Source organism: Bos indicus x Bos taurus, chromosome 13, assembly GCF_003369695.1.
Source record: "Bos indicus x Bos taurus breed Angus x Brahman F1 hybrid chromosome 13, Bos_hybrid_MaternalHap_v2.0, whole genome shotgun sequence".
NCBI lineage: Eukaryota > Metazoa > Chordata > Mammalia > Artiodactyla > Bovidae > Bos > Bos indicus x Bos taurus.
This window is the reverse complement of record NC_040088.1, coordinates 80,986,435-81,009,431: the sequence shown is the minus strand read 5'-3', so window position 1 is coordinate 81,009,431 and position 22,997 is coordinate 80,986,435. Positions and strand designations below refer to the sequence as shown.

Below are 22,997 nucleotides of genomic sequence, written 5' to 3'. Positions count from 1 at the left end.
TGATGTTTCTTGATCTTGAGTCTCACACTTCATTTTGTATTAAAAAGCTGGACTGAACAGAGTAGTTTGGACTGAGTTTTGAGATAAAATGTAACCTACTGAATTCCTTAGAGAAAGGTACATAGTTTGGATTTCATCCACCTCCTAAATAATCATTGTTCAGTTCTGAGCTAGAAGAGGGAGATCCTCTCCTCTGGTGTTAGGGTGGGGATCCATCAAGCCCCATGAAACCACCCCTGCACGAGAGGCAGCTTGTGAGTCTCCCCCCCAAGCCTTCAACTGTTGACAGAAGCACATCCTTGGTATTTCATCATCCCAGCAAATCTTGATAAGTATCGACCAGCTGCTGTCCTCTGACCTGTCCGTTTGCTGCTCTGTTAGCCTCAGTCTTTGCAAGAAAGAACTCTTTTCAGTGTCTGCCTGGTAACAGTGAGGAGCAAGCCCTGATTCCTTGTAAAAGCTGCATGTTGCACAAAGAAACGGAGAAGCCCCGGGTGCTGGTGGACACCTGACCCCCAGTTCACTCCCTCATCTGTGATGGAGGTGGACACCTGCCCCCCCAAGTTCACTCCACTCTCTCATCTGTGATGGGGTGGACACCTTCCCGCTCAGCTCACTCCACTATCTCATGTAATGGGGGTGGACACCAGACCCACAGTTCACTCCACTCTCTCATCTGTGAGGTGGTGGACTCCTGACCCCTCCCCCCAGCTCACTCCACTCCCTCATCTGTGATGGGGGTGGACACCTGTCCCTCCAGGTCACTCCACTCTCTCATCTGTGATGGTGGACTCCTGCCCTCCACCCATTTCACTCCACTGTCTCAACTGTGATGAGGGTGGAAAACTGCCCCCCTAGTACAGGCCAATCTCTCATCTGTGATGGGGTGAACACCTGTTCCCCGCCCAGTTCACCCGACTCTATTGTCTGTGATGGGGATGTATACCTGCCACCCCCTCAGTTCACTCCACTCTCTCATCTGTGATGGGGATTGACTTCTGCTCCCCCTCCCCCCAGTTCACTCCACTCTCTCCTCTGTGATGGGGGTGGACACCTGCCCACTCAGCTCACTCCACTATCTCATGTAATGGGGGTAGACATCTGACCCTCAGTTCACTCCACTCTCTTATAAGTGATGGGGATGGACACCTGCCCCCAACCCTGTCAGTTCACTCCACTCTCTCATCTGTAATGCGGAAGACACCTAATCCCCAGTTCACTCCACTCCCTCATCTGTGATGGGGAAGACACCTCCTGCCCCACCTCAGTTCACTCCATTTTTCCATCATCTGTGACTATCTCACCCTTCATGCCCCAAACATGACAAGCTCTTTCCTTTTTACCATCTCATGTATTTTTAAGAAATTTCCTATTTCTTTTGAACCATCCAAGGTTTTATGGAGAAACAGGCTCTTAAATATATCCATGAGTGACCCTTTCTTTCTGGATCCTCTTTAGAAAACTTTTTAAAACTTTTCTGAGTGGTATTTCTGAAAACTCCATGTTTACATAATTTGGTTAATCTACTTTTACAAAAGTAAAATTGTGTTTTTTTAAAAAAAAATTTACTTTCACAAAACATAGGATTGATTACTAGCTTTGGAATTGTTGCTCATCCATTCATTCAGCAAATGTTTTTGAGCACTTGCTGAGTGCAGGCTCAGTGCTGGGTATGCAGCGGTCAACTTGACAACTGCAGGTCTCTACAGGGGGAGGTTTAACAGGAAAGAGCACACACACACAGATCACTGGAGATAGAACAGGGTACCTTCCCACTTCTCAAAGTGTTGCCACGTGGTCACATCCCTATGGCTAAGCTAAGTAAATCTTTCTAGAATCCAAATTTCTTAATTCTCAAAATCGAGTGATTTTTTTTCTACCAGTGATACATAGTTTGTATAAAAAGCCAGGACCATTACTGTTATTATTAATTGTCACATCTTTATCTGCTGCTGCTGCTGCTAAGTCACTTCAGTCGTGTCCGACTCTGTGTGACCCCATAGATGGCAGCCCACCAGGCTCCCCCGTCCCTGGGATTCTCCAGGCAAGAACACTGGAGTGGGTTGCCATTTCCTTCTCCAATGCATGAAAGTGAAAAGTGAAAGTGAAGTCGCTCAGTCCTGTCCGACTCTTAGCCACCCCATGGACTGCAGCCCACCAGGCCCCTCCATCCATGGGATTTTCCAGGCAAGAGTACTGGAGTGGGCTGCCATTGCCTTCTCCCGCGTCTTTATCTAGCAGTCCTAAAATTAAGTCTCAAGTTCAGCCTAATTTCTACACCTTATTTTTCTCAGCCCTTTTAAAATCTTCGTTATCAGATAAGCAAAATATAGGGGGGCCCTCCTGATGAGGGCAGGGTTGGCGGTCTCTGGGTGGATGGGCACGGTGCCCAGAGGCATGGTTCACGTCCCTTGCCATTGTTCTGCATTTTGCCGAAGCTCCTGCGGCAGGAGCAAGCTAGGGCAGAGGCTTGTCTATCTGCATTGCTTCCCAGGCTCAGAGACAGGAAAGAAAACAACAGCTAAAGCACAGATGCTCAATTACCCCTTTAACCCTCATTTTTCTTTTTTACTGGAGTTTTAAGCACAAATGCCTCCGGGCACAAAAAGATGCTGTGTCTGGTTGCTGGTCTGCCAGCCTGTAAAAGCCTGGCCATATGAAACATATGTATGTTTCTCAGGGGAAAAGGGAGTTTAATTTCAATTCTGAGCCTGATTCTTTGTGAGGTTCCACCATTCTTGGGAAATAGCTCCAAGTGAATCTGCCTCAAGGGCAGGAGAGACCGTTCTCCAGCCTAAGAAATTCCTCTAAATTGTAATCTCGCTGTTCTTGCCAATTCCCCAGTCTTTCCATTAACAAAGACTTGGCAAATCCATGTGGATGGGGGAGATACCAGAGAAATGAGAATGGGGAAGTGTGAGGAGCGATGGCAGGAATGACCTGCAGCGTGTGGTGGAGGCAGCATGCACTGGGGTGTTTCATGGGGCAGGGTTGTCCAAAGCGGCGCTGGGCACAAGCACCTCCCTGGAACAAACAGCCGAGCAACCTGAACCAGACGGACACAGCTTCCATCTGTGTCTCAAAGTGCAGCTTGCAAGCAGCCTGCAACAGAATCATCCCTGGGGGCACTGAAAGATGGCAGTTATAGGGCATCAAACCAGTGACTGAGAATCTCCATGCTGAGATCCTGGAATTGGTAGTTTGACTATTTGCTCTCTCCAAGCAATTCGGATGCACAAGCATGAAAACTTCTGGTTAACAACAACAACAAAAAGAGTTAGCTACCAGTATACTTGCAACATTAGCCAAATTATTAGGCTTCTCTGCGTTCATCTTCTCATCTGAAAGTGGAGCTCACTGCTCCCTACTTGCAAAGTTATTTGAGGATACACAACAGTACATTTAAGTCCTTGGACAGCACTAAGCACCCAAAAAGATGTCCTTTGCATTATAGGGGACTGGAATACAAAAGTAGGAAATCAAGAAACACCTGGAGTAACAGGCAAATTTGGCCTTGGAGTACAGAATGAAGCAGGGCAAAGGCTAATAGAGTTTTGCCAAGAGAACGCACTGGTCATAGCAAACACCTTCTAACAACACAAGAGAAGACTCTATACAAGGACATCACCAGATGGTCAACACCGAAATCAGATTGATTATATTCTTTGTAGTCAAAGATGGAGAAGCTCTATACAGTCAGCAAAAACAAGGCCAGGAGCTGACTGTGGCTCAGATCAGGAACTCCTTATTGCCAAATTCAGACTTAAATTGAAGAAAGTAGGGAAAACCACTAGACCATTCAGGTATGACCTAAATCAAGTCCCTTATGATTATACAGTGGAAGTGAGAAATAGATTTAAGGGACTAGATCTGATAGACAGAGTGCCTGATGAACTATGGACAGAGGTTTGTGACATTGTACAGGAGACAGGGATCAAGACCATCCCCATGGAAAAGAAATGGAAAAAAGCAAAATGGCTGTCTGAGGACGCTTTACAAATAGCTGTGAAAAGAAGAGAAGTGAAAAGCAAAGGAGAAAAGGAAAGATATAAGCATCTGAATGCAGAGTTCCAAAGAGTAGCAAGGAGAGATAAGAAAACCTTCCTCAGTGATCAATGCAAAGAAATAGAGGAAAACAACAGGATGGGAAAGACTAGAGATCTCTTCAAGAAAATTAGAGATACCAAGGGAATATTTCATGCAAAGATGGGCTTGATAAAGGACAGAAATAGTATGGACCTAATAGAAGCAGAAGATATTAAGAAGAGGTGGCAAGAATACAGAGAAGAACTGTACGAAAAAGAGCTTCATGATCCAGATAATCATGATGGTGTGATCACTCACCTGGAGCCAGATATCCAGGAATGTGAAGTCAAATGGGCCTTAGAAAGCATCACTACGAGCAAAGCTAGTGGAGGTGATGGAATTCCAGTTGAGCCATTTCAAATTCTGAAAGATGATGCTGTGAAAGTGCTGCACTCAATATGCCAGCACATTTGGAAAACTCAGCAGTGGCCACAGGACTGGAAAAGGTCAGTTTTCATTCCAATCCCAAAGAAAGGCAATGCCAAAGAATGCTCAAACTACCGCACAATTGCACTCATCTCACATGCTAGTAAAGTAATGCTAAAAATTCTCCAAGCCAGGCTTTAGCAATAGGTGAACCATGAATTTCCAGATGTTCAAGCTGGTTTTAGAAAAGGCAGAGGAACCAGAGATCAAATTGCCAACATTCGCTGGATCATTGAAAAAGCAAGAGAGTTCCAGAAAAACATCTATTTCTGCTTTATTGACTATGCCAAAGCCTTTGACTGTGTGGATCACAATAAACTGTGGAAAATTCTGAAAGAGATGGGAATACCAGACCACCTGACCTGCCTCTTGAGAAACCTATATGCAGGTCAGGAAGCAGCAGTTAGAACTGGACATGGAACAACAGACTGGTTCCAAATAAGAAAAGGAGTACGTCAAGGCTGTATATTGTCACCCTGCTTATTTAACTTACATGCAGAGTACATCATGAGAAACGCTGGGCTGGAAGAAGCACAAGTTGGAATCAAGATTGCCAGGAGAAATATCAATAACCTCAGATATGCAGATGACACCACCCTTATGGCAGAAAGTGAAGAGGAACTAAAATTCCTCTTGAGGAAAGTGAAAAAGGAGAGTGAAAAAGTTGGCTTGAAGCTCAGCTTTCAGAAAACTAAGATCATGGCATCTGGTCCCTTCACTTCATGGGAAATAGATGGGGAAACAGTGGAAACATTGGCTGATTTTACTTTTCTGGGCTCCAAAATCACTGCAGATGGTGATTGCAGCCATGAAATTAAAAGACACTTACTCCTTGGAAGGAAAGTTATGACCAACCTAGATAGCATGTTGAAAAGCAGAGACATTACTTTACCAACAAAGGTCCATCTAGTCAAGACTATGGTTTTTCCAGTGGTCATGTATGGATGTGAAAATTGGACTATGAAGAAAGCTGATTGCCAAAGAATCGATTCTTTTGATCTGTGGTGCTGGAGAAGACTCTTGAGAGTCCCTTGGACTGCAAGGTGATCCAACCAGTCCATCCTAAAGGAGACCAGTCCTGGGTATTCATTAGAAGGACTGATGCTGAAGCTGAAACTCCAATACTTTGGCCACCTAATAGGAAGAGTTGACTCATTGGAAAAGACCCTGATGCTGGGAGGGATTGGAGGCAGGAGGAGAAGGGGATGACAGAGGATGAGATGGCTGGATGGCATCACCAACTCGATGGACATGAGTTTGGGTAAACTCCAGGAGTTGGTGATGGACAGGGAGGTCTGGCGTGGTGCGATTCATGGGGTTGCAAAGAGTCAGACACGACTGAGCAACTGAACTGAACTGAAGCGCACTGAGAATGCTCCACTGGGCTTCCCAGGTGGCTCAGTAGTAAAGAATCTGCCTGCCAATGCAGGACACCCAGGAAACTCGGGTTTGATCCCTGGATCAGGAAGATCTCCTGTTGGAAGAAATGGCAACCCACTCAGTATCCTTACCTAAAAAATCCTGTGGACAGAGTAGCCCGGCGGGCTGCAACCATGGGGTCACAAAGAGTTGGACACGGCTGAGCTTACATGCAATGACATTCTTGTAGCATCCTTCTTAACATGAGTGTACAAATTTTACCAGCTATACACATTCACAAATGACCCCAAAGGACCAATACAGGGTTTTGTTTTGTTTCTTTAACCTGGCATCCAGTGTTCTATGTCTGTTTATTTTGGATTCAGAGAATGTTCCTATGCAGGGATTCTCTCCACTCCCAGCCCAGAGGCTCAGGAGGTTGTCAGTTTGGGGGAGATAGTCAGGGTCCATGAACTTACATGAGAAAGAAAATTGCACTTCTAGTTTTCAGTTCAGTTCAGTTCAGTTGCTCAGTCATGTCCGACTCTTTGCGACCCCATGAATCGCAGCACACCAGGCCTCCCTGTCCATCACCAACTCCCAGAGTCTCTCAGACTCACGTCCAGAGATGCCATCCAGCCATCTCATCCTCTGTCGTCCCCTTTTCCTTCTGCCCCCAATCCCTCCCAGCATCAGAGTCTTTTCCAATGAGTCAACTCTTCGCATGAGGTGGCCAAAGTACTGGAGTTTCAGCTTTAGCATCATTCCTTCCAAAGAAATCCCAGGGCTGATCTCCTTCAGAATGGACTGGTTGGATCTCCTTGCAGTCCAAGGGACTCTCAAGAGTCTTCTCCAACACCATAATTCAAAAGCACCAATTCTTTGACACTCAGCTTTCTTCACAGTCCAACTCTCACATCCATACATGACCACTGGAAAAACCATAGCCTTGACTAGACGGACCTTTGTTGGCAAAGCAACGTCTCTGCTTTTGAATATGCTATCTAGGTTGGTCTTAACTTTTCTTCCAAGGAGTAAGCATCTTTTAATTTCATCACCATCTACAGTGATTTTGGAGACCAAAAAAATAAAGTCTGACACTGTTTCCACTGTTTCCCCATCTATTTCCCATAAAGTGATGGGACCAGATGCCATGATCTTCATTTTCTGAATGTTGAGCTTTAAGCCAACTTTTTCACTCTCCTCTTTCACTTTCATCAAGAGGCTTTTTAGTTCCTCTTCACTTTCTGCCATAAGGGTGGTGTCACCTGCATATCTGAGGTTATTGATATTTCTCCCGGCAATCTTGATTCCAACTTGTGCTTCTTCCAGTTTTACTAGCCTTAAATGAAGGGTAGCATTTCCTTCAATTATGAACATACATAAGCACCACCTGGGTATGTGTCTTCTGCAGAAATCACCATGTTACACTCATTGGAGATGCATCCAAAAATCATTTATATTTCTTGTTTGAAACTATAGTAGTTATTAGACCCATCACAAATCTTGTTATTTAATACATTATAACCATGACAACAAAAATATGTTTTTATAACTGTATTTAATTGATTTACTTTGTGAGCCTATGTATTTTATTCACTTTAAAACATTTTCCTGAGGAGTCCTTAGGCCTCAAACAGCCAAGAGGAACAAAATTAGGTTAAGAACTCCAGGGCTGATGGCTACTTAAGTTATCATTTCAAAAAGAGTGCATGTAAGTATAAACTGAGTCACTTTGCTATATAGCAGAGATTGCCACATGTTGCAAATCAACTCTACTTCAGTAAAAATAAATACATAAATAAATAAAGTGACAGATCCTGTCAGACTGTCTGCTGGGGAAGGAGTTACAAAGGCTCATGTGACAAATGAAATGACAATTATTTGTTAGCACTAGTCCTGTGTTTTGTAGACCCTGATCTGGGTGTTGGGGACACATTAGTAAACAAAATGGGCAAAAATCCCTGCCCTTATGAAGCTGAACAGGGTGTGTGTGTGTGTGTGTGTGTGGTCTATTCAGGTATGATTCATGTACCGTCATCAACCAAGCAGTTGGGACTTGGTTAGGCTCCATTAAGGTGGACTGTACATGACCTTGCCATACTTTCTGCCTTTAATTTTTTTCAAAATGCTGTCAATGATGATGGGGCATAAACATCAAAGCATTTGCCATGTGGGTAAAACTTTCAGGATAAGGAATCTCTTTGCTTTTAAAATAGTGTATTTTGACCCGGAAATCAGGAACCCTTCAACTTTCTCAAGTCCCCTTTTCCTCCTTCATCAGATCTATTTATGCCAGATGTTGGCAGGGTTGCACCCACATTCCCTTGGCCCTTCCTGGAGCTTACACATGCCTATGGCTTTCTGCGTCTCCCTCCCTGTTTGTCAGAGGGAACAAGCTTTCTCCTTATACAGGGCAAGATGGAAATTCTGGGGGATGATGCCCTAGAAGCAGCTCTCAAGCAGCGAGGAATAGGAGATGGTGCATAAATACTCTTAGCCTCCTTGCTCCTAGAAAGATGATTCTGGAGCATCTCTCCCAGAAGGTCTCCGGCGCGACAGAGCCCCAGGCACCCGTAGGAGTGACTATTCATCAATACACACCCGTTTTTCAAACCTCTGTCCCTCTTGGTCTCATCTCCACACTCCGCCATGTCCAGTGAGCTTCCTGGGGTCATCTCTCAGGAAGTAGTTGTATGTGGGTCTTTGCCTTAGATTCTCCTTCTGTCAGAATCCATGCAGAGGTCATCTATTCTCTTGATTCAGGGTATACACATTTCAAGACTTCTGTTGACAGGTTTGCTGCACAATCTGGACAAGTGCTATTTCATCTCCCTCTCACAGAACTGCTCCTGCTTGTACGTTTTGTACCTGCTTCAGACCAAATCCATCTTCTCTCTGCCTGAAATCCCATTACCGTTTCTTTGATGACCCAGTGATAGTCACTGGATCGTTTTGACCAGAGTCTGAACTCACTGAATTGATAACTTCATGGAATGATTTTATTTTTCCAGTAATCGCTACTGAGTGTGTTCTTCCCAGTGGATATAGGGAACACAACAATAATTCAGCCTGATTCTATCTGTCTAAGCCATTAAAGAAGACAATCTCATTCGAATTCAAAATAACCCCCCTTTCCTTTGCTCGGGCTAAGCTTGCATCGGAGAAAGAGACAGAAGTAGCAGGGCATAGGTAGTGTCAGGAAACACGGTGCACTTTCTTGTTCTTTCTTTCTTCTGAGTCCCTCCCCCAAATCAAATCTCTTACAAACTCCTGGCTCAAACTTATGGGGAGCCATCAGGAGGGGGGCGTTCAGTAACCCAGCTGGCTGCAATCAGCTGCCTGGAGATGCTGTTGGAGGAAGGTGAGATGCCTGAATCTCATTCGTGTCCAACTGAAGACAGCCTCTGCTTTTGGAGTGGTCATGGTATGGATGATATATGTGGTTTTAGAGTAATATTCAGGTCCTTCCCAACTCCTGTACACTGTAGAAAAGCAGCCGTGGCCTTCCCTGGTCATCCAGTGATTGAGAACCCAATTGCCAGTACAGGGACACAGGTTCGATCCCCAGTCCAGGATGATTCCACACGCCATGGGGCAACTAAGCCCACATGCCACAGCTATTCAGGCCATGCTCCAGAGCCTGCAAGCTGCAACTACTCCTGCATGCTGCAACTGCGGAGGCCACCACAACGAGAAGCCTGTGCCCTGCCCCTAAAGAGCAGCCCCGCTAGCCTCAACTAGAGGGAGCCCATGCGTGGCAACGAAGACAACACAGTCAAAAAACAAACAACAAAAAATGGGGAAGCAAGGAAAAGCAGCTGTATTTCTCTTTGATTCTCCCATGGTGCATGCCTCCAATGCCCTCGCCAAGTTGGGCACCATCCCATTTCTTAATTAAGCGCTTGCCAAGCTGGAATCAAGATTGCTGGGAGAAATATCAATAACCTCAGATATGCAGATGACATACCTTATGGCAGAAAGTGAAGAGGAACTCAAAAGCCTCTTGATAAAGGTGAAAGAGGAGAGTGAAAAAGTTGGCTTAAAGCTCAACATTCAGAAAACGAAGATCATGGCATCTGGTCCCTTCACTTCATGGCAAGTAGATGGGGAAACAGTGGAAACAGTGTCAGACTTTATTTTTTGGGGCTCCAAAATCACTGCAGATGGTGATTGCAGCTATGAAATTAGAAGACGCTTACTCCTTGGAAGAAAAGGTACAACCAACCTAGACAGCATATTGAAAAGCAGAGACATTACTTTGCCAACAAATGTCCGTCTAGTCAAGGCTATGGTTTTTCCAGTGGTCATGTATGGATGTGAGAGTTGGAGTGTGAAGAAAGCTGAGCACTGAAGAACTGATGCTTTTGAACTGTGGTGTTGGAGAAGACTCTTGAGAGTCCCTTGGACTACAAGGAGATCCAACCAGTCCATTCTGAAGGATATCAGCCCTGGGATTTCTTTGGAAGGAATGATGCGAAAGCTGAAACTCCAATACTTTGGCCACCTCATGTGAAGAGTTGACTCATTGGAAAAGACTCTGATGCTGGGAGGGATTGGGGGCAGGAGGAGAAGGGGATGACAGGATGAGATGGCTGGATGGCATCACTGACTCGATGGACATGAGTCTGAGTGAACTCCAGGAGATGGTGATGGACAGGGAGGCCTGGTGTGCTGCGATTCATGGGGTCACAAAGAGTCAGACACAACTGAGCGACTGAACTGAACTGAACTGACTGATGCTCCCTGCTCCCTTTCCATGCACCATCAGAGCCAGAGGAAATGGGTGTCTTCTATGCCCGCGTAGGGCTTCAGGGACCTGCCTGGGGAAGGTTGCTTCCATCTTTCTCTTCCCAGGCACACAATATATACTATCCAGAGGTCTCATCCTGAGCCTCAGGCTACGTATGTCCTGGGGTTTTCACTTTCTGAAACTTCCAGATGAGAAATGAACTCTATATGTATCAGCATCCCTCCCAACTTCATGGGATAAACGTTAACATCTCCCCTGTCACCAAGTGGAGCAGGTGTCCCAGCACTCGCTTTCAGTCTCCCAGAGAGCTTCTCTGATCCAGAACAACCTCCTGACTATATCTTTTGTGGGTAAAAACATTCAGATCAGTCCAGCATCTTTGGAACAAGAGAGGTAGAGTAGGAATCTTTGGCCATGAATCTAGCTTTCCTTGAATTTGGCCTTCCAGGATTAAATTTTTTTTCTTCATAGTAGTATCTGCATTCTTGTCTTACAATGTTTGTAACCTCTGGGGATAGGAATTTTTATCTGTGGTTCATGTCAATGTGATATTACATATAATTTTATAGCAACTCATTTGCATTCCCCAAGGTCATAAAGACATCATTCTTGTCACTCAAGAAACAAATTCAGGAAATCACTCGAGTTTCCAATGACACAGTGGAAAAAAAGGCAAACATTTATTTTTATTTGCAAGAGCAGTTTCTGCCAATAGTTAATGCTCACAAAACCTTTTAAGCTACAGTAACTTTTGGTAAACTCAATGAAGACTTTAAAAAAGACCCAGTGATAAGAAAATTACAGAAAAATCTCCATTACACTGTCGAAAATGTTTGGAATCCAAAATCCACTATTTTCTGCAATGGTTTTTAATATTTGCTCTGGTTAAAAAAAGATTTTCTTTTTGCTTCCTTTCTACTTCTACATAGTCCTGGTTAAATGAATACAATCTCTCCCATATCTGCCATTTTCTGGATTTAGATTATTTTCATTCTTACAGCCTTATATTAATATTTTAATATTTTACATAAAACATTGAGTGTGTTGTGTTTTATGAAAAAAAATTATAGATCCTATTTATGATGAGGCATTTCCAGTTTAGAGAAAAACTGAAAATCTAAACAGTAGAAAGTCATTTTATGCCTTTTTTTCCTTTTTAGCTATAATAAATAATTAGCAACCTATTAATTACAAACATTCTTAGTTAGGCTTAGAGTAGCCAGAGCATTTTCAAAATTTTAAATTCATGTTTGTTACAGTATGTGAAGTCATTAAGAAAAGCCTCTGGTTTTCCAGTTTGGTAACAAATGGCTTTTGTTTGATGCAGAATTAATAGAAACTAATGATGACTATGTAGCTTTTCCAGAGTTTTAAAGGCAAATCTATATTGGCCTACAGTTAACATGCAAATTCTTCCAACAAGCAACACAAAATGTATTGTAGTAGTCATTCATGTTTATCAACATTCAAGAAGATCTAGTCAGCAGCACAACTCTCCTATGTCAGAAACACGTAACATGGTCACAACTGAATTCAGATCACACCTGGGAAAAATCCCCTTTTCCTAATGCATCCTCTAGAGTCCAGACTCCCAGCACGGTACAGAAACAACAGCAATGAATACTGCGGTACAAAGGGAAGCACAGACAAGAGTTTGGTGTGCCAGCATACAGAGCTTTCAAAACAGTGACAAACAAAACCAAACATCTTGCCCTGTTCTCTTTTCCTTCTGTGAGACTAGAATTCTCACAGTCTTCTAGAAACATTCAATTCGGGGAATGAAGTCCAAATGACCCTAGCACTGGGGTGCTGAATCAAGATGGCACAGGGGCAGAACATGGAGTTCAGCACCTCCCACAGATACATCAAACCATCCTAGCACTGAAATTGCTCCTTGGAGGGGAAATTTGGCCACAAGGGGACATCATACTCATTTAAGAGAAGGTACTGGGGGAACATACTGCCGTGCAAAAGATGGTTTACTACTACTAATAGGTTTGAAGGAAAATGTGGTTTTTCAAAATATTTCGTTTTCTCCCAAGGAATATTTTTGGTGGTATACCGTGGCTCAAATTTCACTGCATTATTTTTGGTTGGATAAATGAAATGTGCACCCACCCCCATCACCATCACTCTTAAGTCTTCTTCCATCACATAAGACACTTGTTAAGATAAGAAAGATATTCTACTAAAGCTGACGGTGATTGAGAGTCATTCAGTATTCAAAGTTCCTAAAGAATCGTTGGTTCTCTGAAAGGGATAAAAAAGTAGGAAAGACTTTTTTCAAACTCTTGCTAGTAAACAGGTATTACTTCAACTGATACAATGGCTACGTGACATCAAAGTACTATAAATTATCAAAACTATCGTACAGAAAAATTACAAATTCATTGCAAAATACATTACACCGCTACCATTAAGAAAAAAGTGCTTTTTGTTTTCCTTTCTTTTTTTTTTTGCCAGAAAAGTATTCTTTCAATATAGAAAATCCTATGCATTACCCTGCATGTGGCTAGGATATACCATAACGGAGTTTGTACTGAGTCCTTCTGATTTGCTGGATGAAAGGCTGAAAAATATAATAATGACTTATTAAAGCCATGTCCCAAATGAGCGTGCCAGCTGTCAGTGGAGAGATGCCTGTTGAAGACACAAGAGGACGCCCCGGTCTGCCGAGCCCTGCCGGTCGTCATCAGTCAGCTGGTCTGGGCTCGCAGGCCTGCTGCATGTTCTGCGGTTCCCTGCATTCTCCCGACCTGTTCTCGCATCCTCATCTGGCTTCGTCACCTCTGTGACTCTTGCGCTCAGTGATGCCGGTATTGCCTCATGAGAGGAACGATGCAGGACGGCGGCCCCGCCAGTTTCAGGAACGGGTGCCTGAGGAGCTCCTGTGCTGTGGCCCTCCGAGCGGGCTCCCGCACCAGCATCAGGTCTAGGAACGCCCGCAGCACTGAGGAGACCTGCGGAGACAGAGGACGGCCTCCTGAGGACTAACGATGGGACCCAACCCAGGCCCCCCAAGTGGCCTCCCAGCAAACTCCCAGGAAAGCCTTCTGCCCACAAGGCCAAATTCCGGACAGTCAGCTTGAAGAGAAAGAGCTCATGGGAGCAAAAGCAGGCATTGCCTTTCTTAACACATGCTGTTTTCCTTATCGTTTTCAAACCTGAAATACTAGGAGTAAATGACAGTACAACAAAGATACGTACTAATTAAGAGACAGCAGCTCTTATGGTGAACCCACTATGTTCAGATGGTGGTCACACACATTTGATGAGCAGTGTTATAAACATGGAATGAGTTTTATTTGTTTATTTTTCTAACCACGTAGCCATCTAGGCTTTGTGCAATTCCCTTTTTTTTTTTTTTTAAGACTTTTTTTAATGTGGACCAGTTTTCAAGTCTTTATTGAATTGGTTACAATATTGCTTCTGCCTTATGCTTTTTTATTTTTCTGGCCTCAAGGCTTATAGGATCTTAGCTCACAGGTCAGGGATCAAACCCACAACCCCTGCATTGGAAGGGAAGTCTTAACCACTGGACTGCCAGGGAAGTTCCTGGAATTCCTTTCTTGAAGAGAAACAAATTTCCCTAAGGAATGTGACAACAGATAGCATTTGTCCTTTAGTTTCTTTTAATTTACTTTTTTGCAGTATATCTCATGTACATTCAAGTACATAAAAAGCATATGTTTTACAGTAATTCTTTAAAACACACACAAACACACGCATGCACACACACACACACACATATACCCACACACCTATATATTCCATACTCCTACCCAGGTTCCCTGGGTTAAGAAGGTCCCCTGGAGGAGGGTATGGCAACCCACTCCAGTATTCTTGCCTGGGAAATCCCATGAACAGAAGAGCCTGGTGGGCTACAATCCAGGGGGTCACAAAGAGTCAGACACTATTGAGCAGAGCACATTATTTAAACTGTCCAATGTTGTAAAATTTTCACGCTTTTGTTCAATTCAAGCAGCTTCCCCACTTTGTTGCAGGTCCACCCAGCCTACATGAGTGATTCTCCAGGGCCTCTTCCCTAAGGTGTAGGGATGAGGGGAGAGGGGATGCTGTCACAAACAATTCTCTCCCTCTTAGTATCTGGGGGGTAGTGGGATGGTCGGTATTTTTAGTGCTAATCTGTGGAAACAGCTCTCTCAGCAAGCCCAGCCCCACTGGTGGCTGCATAGTGGTGGTTTGTTGACTTAGCATCATTTTTTTCTGAGCTTGGCTCTGCTTGATGACGCCTGGAAACCAGGAAAGACCCTCGCTGGTTCCCTCACCATGTTGCTCACTGCCCTGTACTATCTAGCCCCTGTCCACCCTCTGACATGCCTCATCCTTCACCTTGCTCACTTTGCCCTGGCTGAGGGTCTTCAAACTGCTCCTCCCTACACCTGGGATGTTTTTATCCCAGATCTTTGCATGACTTGCTCCTTTTTGCCAATCAGGCTCCAGTCCCTTGACAGGACTCCCTTCAACACTCAGCCAAAACTATCTCCCAATTCCTTTCTGCCCGCCTCAATCACCTCACAGCGTTTTATTCATTTCCTGGCATGTACTACTCTCTAAAATTATTTTGATCATCCATTGTGTGTAGTTTGTTATCTGCTTCCCCAACTAGAATGCAACCCCTCTGAGAGTCAGGAAATGTGGGGCTTTAAGCTGGGATGTCCTGGTCATTAGAACACCCCCAGCGTGCCTTAAATTCCCAGTGCAGAAGTGCTGAGAGGCAACCACCCATGGGAGAGGAGCTCATGTGCCCACTTTCACAGAGGAGCTTCAGAGAGGGAGGGGCAAACTCACTTGCCCAAGGGAGTGAACAAGAAGAGCAGAGATCTGAACTCAACAACTCTAATTCCATAACAGGCAGCTACGAGAAGCTACTGCAGCACAGAGAGCTCAGCCTGGTGCTCGGTGACGACCTGGCAGGGTGAGTGGGGGGTGGGAGGGAGGATCAAGAGGAAGAGGATACATGTACACTTACAGCTGATTTGTGATGCTGTACAGCAGAAGCTAATAGAGCACTTAGAAGTGACTAAAAAGTAAATTAAAAAAACTAAACAAGGTCCATGCCTAGAAATCAGGATCTACTCCCAGATGTGATATGCCAGTCTTTAACATTTCAGAGAGAAGGAAAAATCAAAGAACAATATGGAATTTCAGCAATGGATATTGCTTCTCACCTTGTGGAGGTCCTTCACTCTTGGAGGTAAACTGTCCCGGATCCGCCGCATGGCCTGGAGGGGGGGCTCGTTGAAGTAGGGGGGCTCACCATCAATCATCTCGATCACCATGATCCCAAGGGACCAGATGTCCACCTGTTAGGCACAGTGATTATCTCAGGCAAAGAGAACTTTCTGAAAGGTTGAGTATGGCCAGGGAACCCAGTAGATTCATACTCATTCATAAATTCATACGGTATTTGTAACTTCTCAAAATCTACAATTCAGATTTATCGGCTGAACGGTTGAGTGACCAAGTGTTTGCTACTGGTCTTCGCCTGCTTTTTAAAGGCAACTTCAGTGAAGATTCTGACAGTTAGGTACATGTGAATGTCTTACTACTCTGAAGTTCAGAACCTTTAAAAAAATCCTGTTTTTTATCAGGTCAGATGAGAAAGCCATTCAAAGTTTTATGTTACAAACAGAGAAGAAAATTACATTTAAACCAGAAAAAAATAAGAAAAGTTTTTGGCATATTCATAACAAACTCCAAAGAGCTACACTGCACAACACAATATATTCTGATTCTTTTATTAAGTTGATTTTTTAAGTTATTTGCTGCCGTATTTAGGTTTTTCCCTTTGTGTTTTATCACTCTGAAGCAGTGTACACAAAACTGTATTCTGTAAAACCATTGTCAGGACTGGAGGAAAGGAAAGAAAGAGATGACAAGCAATCCTTCCTGGTTAAAGAATGGGAAGTCAGGGCAATGAGGTGCCAGAGCTGCTATAAATTCCCGGGCCCTGGCGGCTCCCTCCTCCCTCATTACACCTCTTATCGGTGAGCTGCATTCCTGCTCTCGCCCAGAAGTGACCTCCACTGAGAGCTGATGCTCTCGGGACCACGGTGACATAAGCAAGAGGCATACTTATCCAAGGGCAGCACACCAGGGAAGGAGAGTCCGCCGGCAGTCCGGCCGCTGTCCTCCGCTCACTGGTGCACGACCCTGCCTCTGCTCCCCACTCTAAGACTGTCTCCCGCACCACGGTGTGCGGAAACGCCGTGCCCAGGCGAACGTGCTCCTTGCCTCCCTTGTGTGTGCGTGTCTCAGAGCTTTATTTACACCGTTCCCTCCCCCGAGAGCCCTCCTCCACTTCTGCCCCTCATTTTATGTATCCAAACCTTGTCCCTTAATACAGTAGGAGCAGGTATGGGAGCAACTCAAGTGTCCATCAACAGATGCATGGATACAAAAAGACGGGGTATACATACAATGGAATATTAGTCATAAAAAGGAATGAAATGCTTCCATTTGCAATAACACAGATGGACTTGGAAGGTATTATGTTAAGTGAAGAAAGTCAGATAGAGAAAGACAAATATGTGTGGAATCTAAAAAATGTATGACATCACTTATGTGTGGAATCTAAAAAATGCAACAAACCAGTGAATAAAACAAAAAAGAACCAGACTAATAGAGAACAAACTTATGGTTACAAGTGGGAAGAGGGAAGGAGGGAGGGGCAATAAGGGGACAGGAGAATTAAAAAAACCCAGAAGGTTACTATGGGATTGTATGGAATCATGTGTGTGAAATTTTTTGAAAGTTGTAAATTGTAGGATTTAAAGAATAATTCAGTAAAAAAAGACAATTTTTTAAAATTTAAAAGTCAGTAACAACCAAAATAGATTATGAGAGGTTATTTCCTTTCCAGAACAAACAGAAATTGTGCCATATTTTAAAATATGTTTCAATATTCATATATAATTTTTTCCAATGGGAAAACATTATTTCTCACCCAAATATTCACCCCAATCTGTGGAGCTTTCTCTGGCCCTGTATCCTCTGAACACACCTGCTCGTCTGTGAGTCTCCAGCCACTTTTCAGGTTGCACTGGCCCTGGGGGTTAGATGAGAGTGGAGTGCCTCTTCCCCACTGCCCATTTGGGACCTATGCATACTGTTCGATCAATGCTGTCGTGACACCCCAAGGGTGGACAGACTCTCTTCTGCCACAACTTGCTCTGTGAAAAGCCTAGTGAATGGCAATCGAATGTGGAGTTAAAAGTCATCAAGCTGGTCTCCTGGGGTCATTAATGAGCTCAGAACCCTTGCATCTCAGCCAGGCCCTGCCCACTCCCCAGCAACAACCATCACCTCCTTACCTCTGTCCCATATGGCAGCCTAGAAATCACCTCGGGTGCCATCCAGTAGGGTGTACCAACCAAGGATTTCCTCTTTGGCACCTCTTTGGAAACTTGAGCACAGAAACCAAAGTCAGACAGCTTGATCTGAAAAGGAAAGGAATGCAACAAACTAACCATTGAAAAATACTGGCTTCAACAATTGGGGCAAGATAGAGGGACCTAGAGATTTTCATACTAATGAAGTAAGTCAGAAAGACAGAGACAAATACCGTATGGTATCACTTATATGTGGAACCTAGAACAAACGATACAAATGAACTTATCTATGAAAAAGAAACAGACTCAGACAAAGAGAAGGGAGTTGTGGTTGCCAGGGAGGGGAGGATGGGCAGATGGGGGGCTGGGATCAGCAGATGCAAAGGGCGTGTATAAGATGGACAAACAGCAAGGTCCTGCTGTGTAGCACAGGGACCTGTACTCAGTATCGTGACAAACCACAATGGAAGAGAATATGAAAAAGAATATATATACACACATATATGTACACACATGTATATACACACACGTATATACACACATGTATATACACACATGTACAATTGAACCACTTTGTTGAATAACAGAAATTAAGGCAACATTGTAAATCAACTATACTTCAATAAAATAAATCATAAAAATATACTGGCTTCAAAATGTAGAAATATAACACAAGTTTCAGCTTCAAAGCAAAATCATCTTATCCTTCACAGGTCTTGGATATATCAGAGAAGGGGCTCTCAGACCCTTTCATTGGAAAAGCACAACCCATTTTAATGAAAATAACTCTCATGGCCCCACCAGGACTGACTTTCAAATGTTGAGCTACTGCTATCTTTTTATACAATCATGAAATAATATAATACACCCAAAACAAGAAACTCATCAAAATTCAAGGCCACTACTTCCATTTAATGTAGGAGAGATAAAAAAGCCTTCCTTAGTGATCAACGCAAAGAAATAGCGGAAAACAACAGAATGGGAAAGACTAGACATCACTTCAAGAACATTAGAGATACCAAGGGAACATTTCATGCAAAGATGGGCTCGATAAAGGACAGAAATGGTATGGACCTAACAGAAACAGAAGATATTAAGAAGAGGTGGCAAGAATACACAGAAGAACTGTACAAAAAAGAGCTTCACAGCCAAGATAATCACGATGGTGTGATTACTCACCTAGAGCCAGACATCCAGGAATGTGAAGTCAAGTGGGCCTTAGAAAGTGTCACTACAAACAAAGCTAGTGCAGGTGATGGAATTCCAGTTGAGCTATTCCAAATCCTGAAAGATGATGCTGTGAAAGTGCTGCACTCAATATGCCAGCACATTTGGAAAACTCAGCAGTGGCCGCAGGACTGGAAAAGGTCAGTTTTCATTCCAATCCCAAAGAAAGGCAATGCCAAAGAATGCTCAAACTACTGCACAATTGCACTCATCTCACACACTAGTAAAGTAATGCTCAAAATTCTCCAAGCCAGGCTTCAGCAATACGTGAACTGTGAACTTCTAGATGTTCAAGCTGGTTTTAGAAAAGGCAGGGGAACCAGAGATCAAATTGCCAGCATCCGCTGGATCATTGAAAAAGCAAGAGAGTTCCAGAAAAACATCTACTTCTGCTTCATTGACTACGCCAAAGCCTTTGACTGTGTGGATCACAATAAACTGTGGAAAATTCTGAAAGAGATGGGAATACCAGACCACCTGACCTGCCTCTTGAGAAACCTATATGCAGGTCAGGAAGCAGCAGTTAGAACTGGACATGGAACAACAGACTGGTTCCAAATAAGAAAAGGAGTACGTCTAGGCTGTATATTGTCACCCTACTTATTTGACTTACATGCAGAGTGCATCATGAGAAACACTGGGCTGGAAGAAGCACAAGCTGGAATCAAGATTGCCAGGAGAAATATCAATAACCTCAGATGACACCACCCTTATGGCAGAAAGTGAAGGGGAACTCAAAAGCCTCTTGATGAAAGTGAAAGTGGAGAGTGAAAAAGTTGGCTTAAAGCTCAACATTCAGAAGACGAAGATCATGGCATCTGGTCCCATCACTTCATGGCAAATAGATGGGGAAACAGTGTCAGACTTTACTTTTCTGGTCTCCAAAATCACTGCAGATGGTGATTGCAGCCATGAAATTAAAAGACGCTTACTCCTTGGAAGGAAAGTTATGACCAACCTAGATAGCATATTGAAAAGCACAGACATTACTATGCCAACAAAGGTCCGTCTAGTCAAGGCTATGGTTTTTCCAGTGGTCATGTATAGAAGTGAGAGTTGGAGTGTGAAGAAAGCTGAGTGCCAAAGAATTGATGCTTTTGAACTGTGGTGTTGGAGAAGACTCTTGAGAGTCCCTTGGACTGCAAGGAGATCCAACCAGTCCATTCTGAAGGAGATCAGTCCTGGGATTTCTTTGGAAGGATTGATGCTAAAGCTGAAACTCCAATACTTTGGCCACCTCATGTGAAGAGTTGACTCATTGGAAAAGACTCTGATGCTGGGATGGGTTGGGGGCAGGAGGAGAAGGGGACTACAGAAGATGAGATGGCTGGATGGCATCACCGACTCAATGGACATGAGTTTGGGTGAACTCCGGGAGTTGTTGATGGGCAGGGAGGCCTGGCATGCTGCAATTCATAGGGTCGCAAAGAATTGGACACGACTGAGAGACTGAACTGAACTGATGATGCTTTAGTGCAAATAAACTGCTAGTCATAAAGCAAGTTTTGTACAAACTGCTACAGTTTAGGTTTTTTCCCACTGAACACATTTGGATTTCTAAGTACCTTGAGATGATTCAAATAACCAACCTCATTTCTATGTTTGAATTATTACAAGACCCCATTTGTAAAGTATGCTGGGAAACCACTGTAGGCATAGGCTCCCCTTTTCTTTTGCTTTTCCTCCTCTCTCAGGATAACTCAAGTTGCCAATGGAAATATGGGCATAGAAACTGGGTGTTAACAATTAGTTATTAGGAGTTCAAAGTGTTCAATTTAATTACCCATTGTGCATGCACATATGTTGTTTATTTTAGAGGTCATCAAAAAAGAAAACCCTGAGATTTCTTGCCCAGAACTTTTAAGAATACTCTTAAGAACACACTGCACCATTAGGAAACCCGACAGGTTATATATTCCAGGTGACCAGGATTCAGTTTATTTCTGCAAGGCCTGATTCCTGCTCATGATGATCTGATCTGATTGGAGAGGATTGCTACTTAGGATTACTGGTGATAATGGAATGCATTAAAAAAATGCTTCAGGCATTTTTTGGCAATGGTTCAGAGTGGTCATTTGAAGTGAAAATTGCCATAAATCAAAAGTATGGTCTCTAAGGTACACATTCTCCCTTGATTCTCTTTATACATCTCTGAACTGTTTTCGGTCTTTTTTTCTGGCTCTGTCTCTGCTGCCCACACCTTAATACTGGGGCTTCCTGGAGTTCAGGTCCCAGTGCTCACCTCTTCTCTTTTTATATGCTTTTGCTAGATACTTTTTTTCCCCTCCCAGGCTTAATGCAGATTTCTCTCCTTCATTCTAAAACTACACATCCATCCAGTGTATGCTTCTACATAGAGTTAATTCTTGTGAAGGGTGTAAGATCCATGTCTAGATTTATTTTTTGAGCATGTGGATATCCAGTTGTTCCAGTACCATTTGTTGAAAAGACAGTCTTTGCTCCATTGTCTTCAGTCGTGTCCAACTCTTTGTGGCCCTATGGACTGTGACCCTGCTAGGCTCCTCTGTCCATAGGATTCCTCAGGAAAGAATACTGGAGTGGTTCACCATGCCCTTCCCCAGGAGATCTTCCCGACTCAGAGGTCGCACCCACATCTCAGGCATCGCCTTTATTGCCAGGCGTGTTCTTTGACAGTAGCGCCACCTAGGACGTCCTGTGCTGCCTTTACGCCCTCGTCAAAGGTTAGTTGACTCTGTTTATGTGGGTCTATTCCTGGGCTGTCTAGTCTGTTTTATTGGTCTGATGACAGACAGGGAAGCCTGATGTGCTACAGTCCATGGGGTTGCAAAGAGTTGGACATGACTGAGCAAATGAACTGAACTGATAAACTTTCGAATCAATATGTCAATACCTACAAAACAACTCACTGAGACTTTGACTGAAGATTATATTGAATTTATGGGTCAGGCTGGAAAGAACATCTTGACAGTACTGAGTCCTTCCTATCCTGCAACCTTATTATCATCACTTATTAGTTCTAGTTTTTCTTGTTGATTCTTTCAGATTTTCTACATAGGTGATCATGTCATCTATGATCAAAGAGAGTTTTAATTTCTTCTTTCTCAATCTGTATACCTGTTATCCCTTTCCTTATTTTATTGCATCAGCTAGTGCTTCCAGTATGCTGTTGAAAAAGAATGGTGAACGGGGACATCTTTGCCTTTTTCCTAAACTTAGTGGAAAAGCATATTCAATACTTAAGCATACCTCAAGGCCCTGATCACTTCTCACTTTCTCTAGAATTTTTCTTAGGAGCCCTTATTGATCTGATCTCCAAATTTGTGAGAATTTAGCACCCCACTCCAGTACTCTTGCCTGGAAAATCCCATGGACGGAGGAGCCTGGTAGGCTGCAGTCCATGGGGTCGCTAAGAGTCGGATACGACTGAAGTGACATAGCAGCAGCAGCAGCAGCAGCAGCAGACACGACTGAAGTGACTTAGCAGCAGCAGCTGCTGCTGCTGCTATGTCGCTTCAGTCGTGTCTGACTCTGCACAACCCCATAGACCGCAGCCCACCAGGCTCCCCCGTCCCTGGGATTCTCCAGGCAGGAGCACTGGAGTGGGCGCCATCGCCTTCTCCAATGCATGAAAGTGAAAAGTGAACGTGAAGCCGCTCAGTCGTGTCCGACTCTTCTCGACCCCATGGACTGCAGCCCTCCAGGCCCCTCCCTCCCTGGGGTTCTCCAGGTGAGAGCACTGCAGTGGGCGCCATCGCCTTCTCCAATGCATGAAAGTGAAAAGTGAACGTGAAGTCGCTCAGTCGTGTCCG

At 43.9% G+C, this 22,997-nt stretch overlaps 1 protein-coding gene across 2 annotated transcripts in view; it reads right to left on the bottom strand.

The window, feature by feature from the left end:
* Window positions 1-11,280: 11,280 nt before the first annotated feature.
* Window positions 11,281-22,997, bottom strand: part of PAK5 (p21 (RAC1) activated kinase 5) — a 426,783-nt gene continuing 415,066 nt past the window's right edge. For both annotated transcript variants that reach the window (XM_027560315.1, XM_027560316.1), the window contains exons 8-10: window positions 17,962-18,087; window positions 15,817-15,951; window positions 11,281-13,584 (exon numbers count right to left, since the gene is read on the bottom strand). In XM_027560315.1, coding sequence (XP_027416116.1) covers window positions 13,429-13,584; window positions 15,817-15,951; window positions 17,962-18,087 — 417 coding nt within the window. In that variant the 3' untranslated portion in view covers window positions 11,281-13,428. The remainder of the gene's footprint in view (window positions 13,585-15,816; window positions 15,952-17,961; window positions 18,088-22,997) is intronic.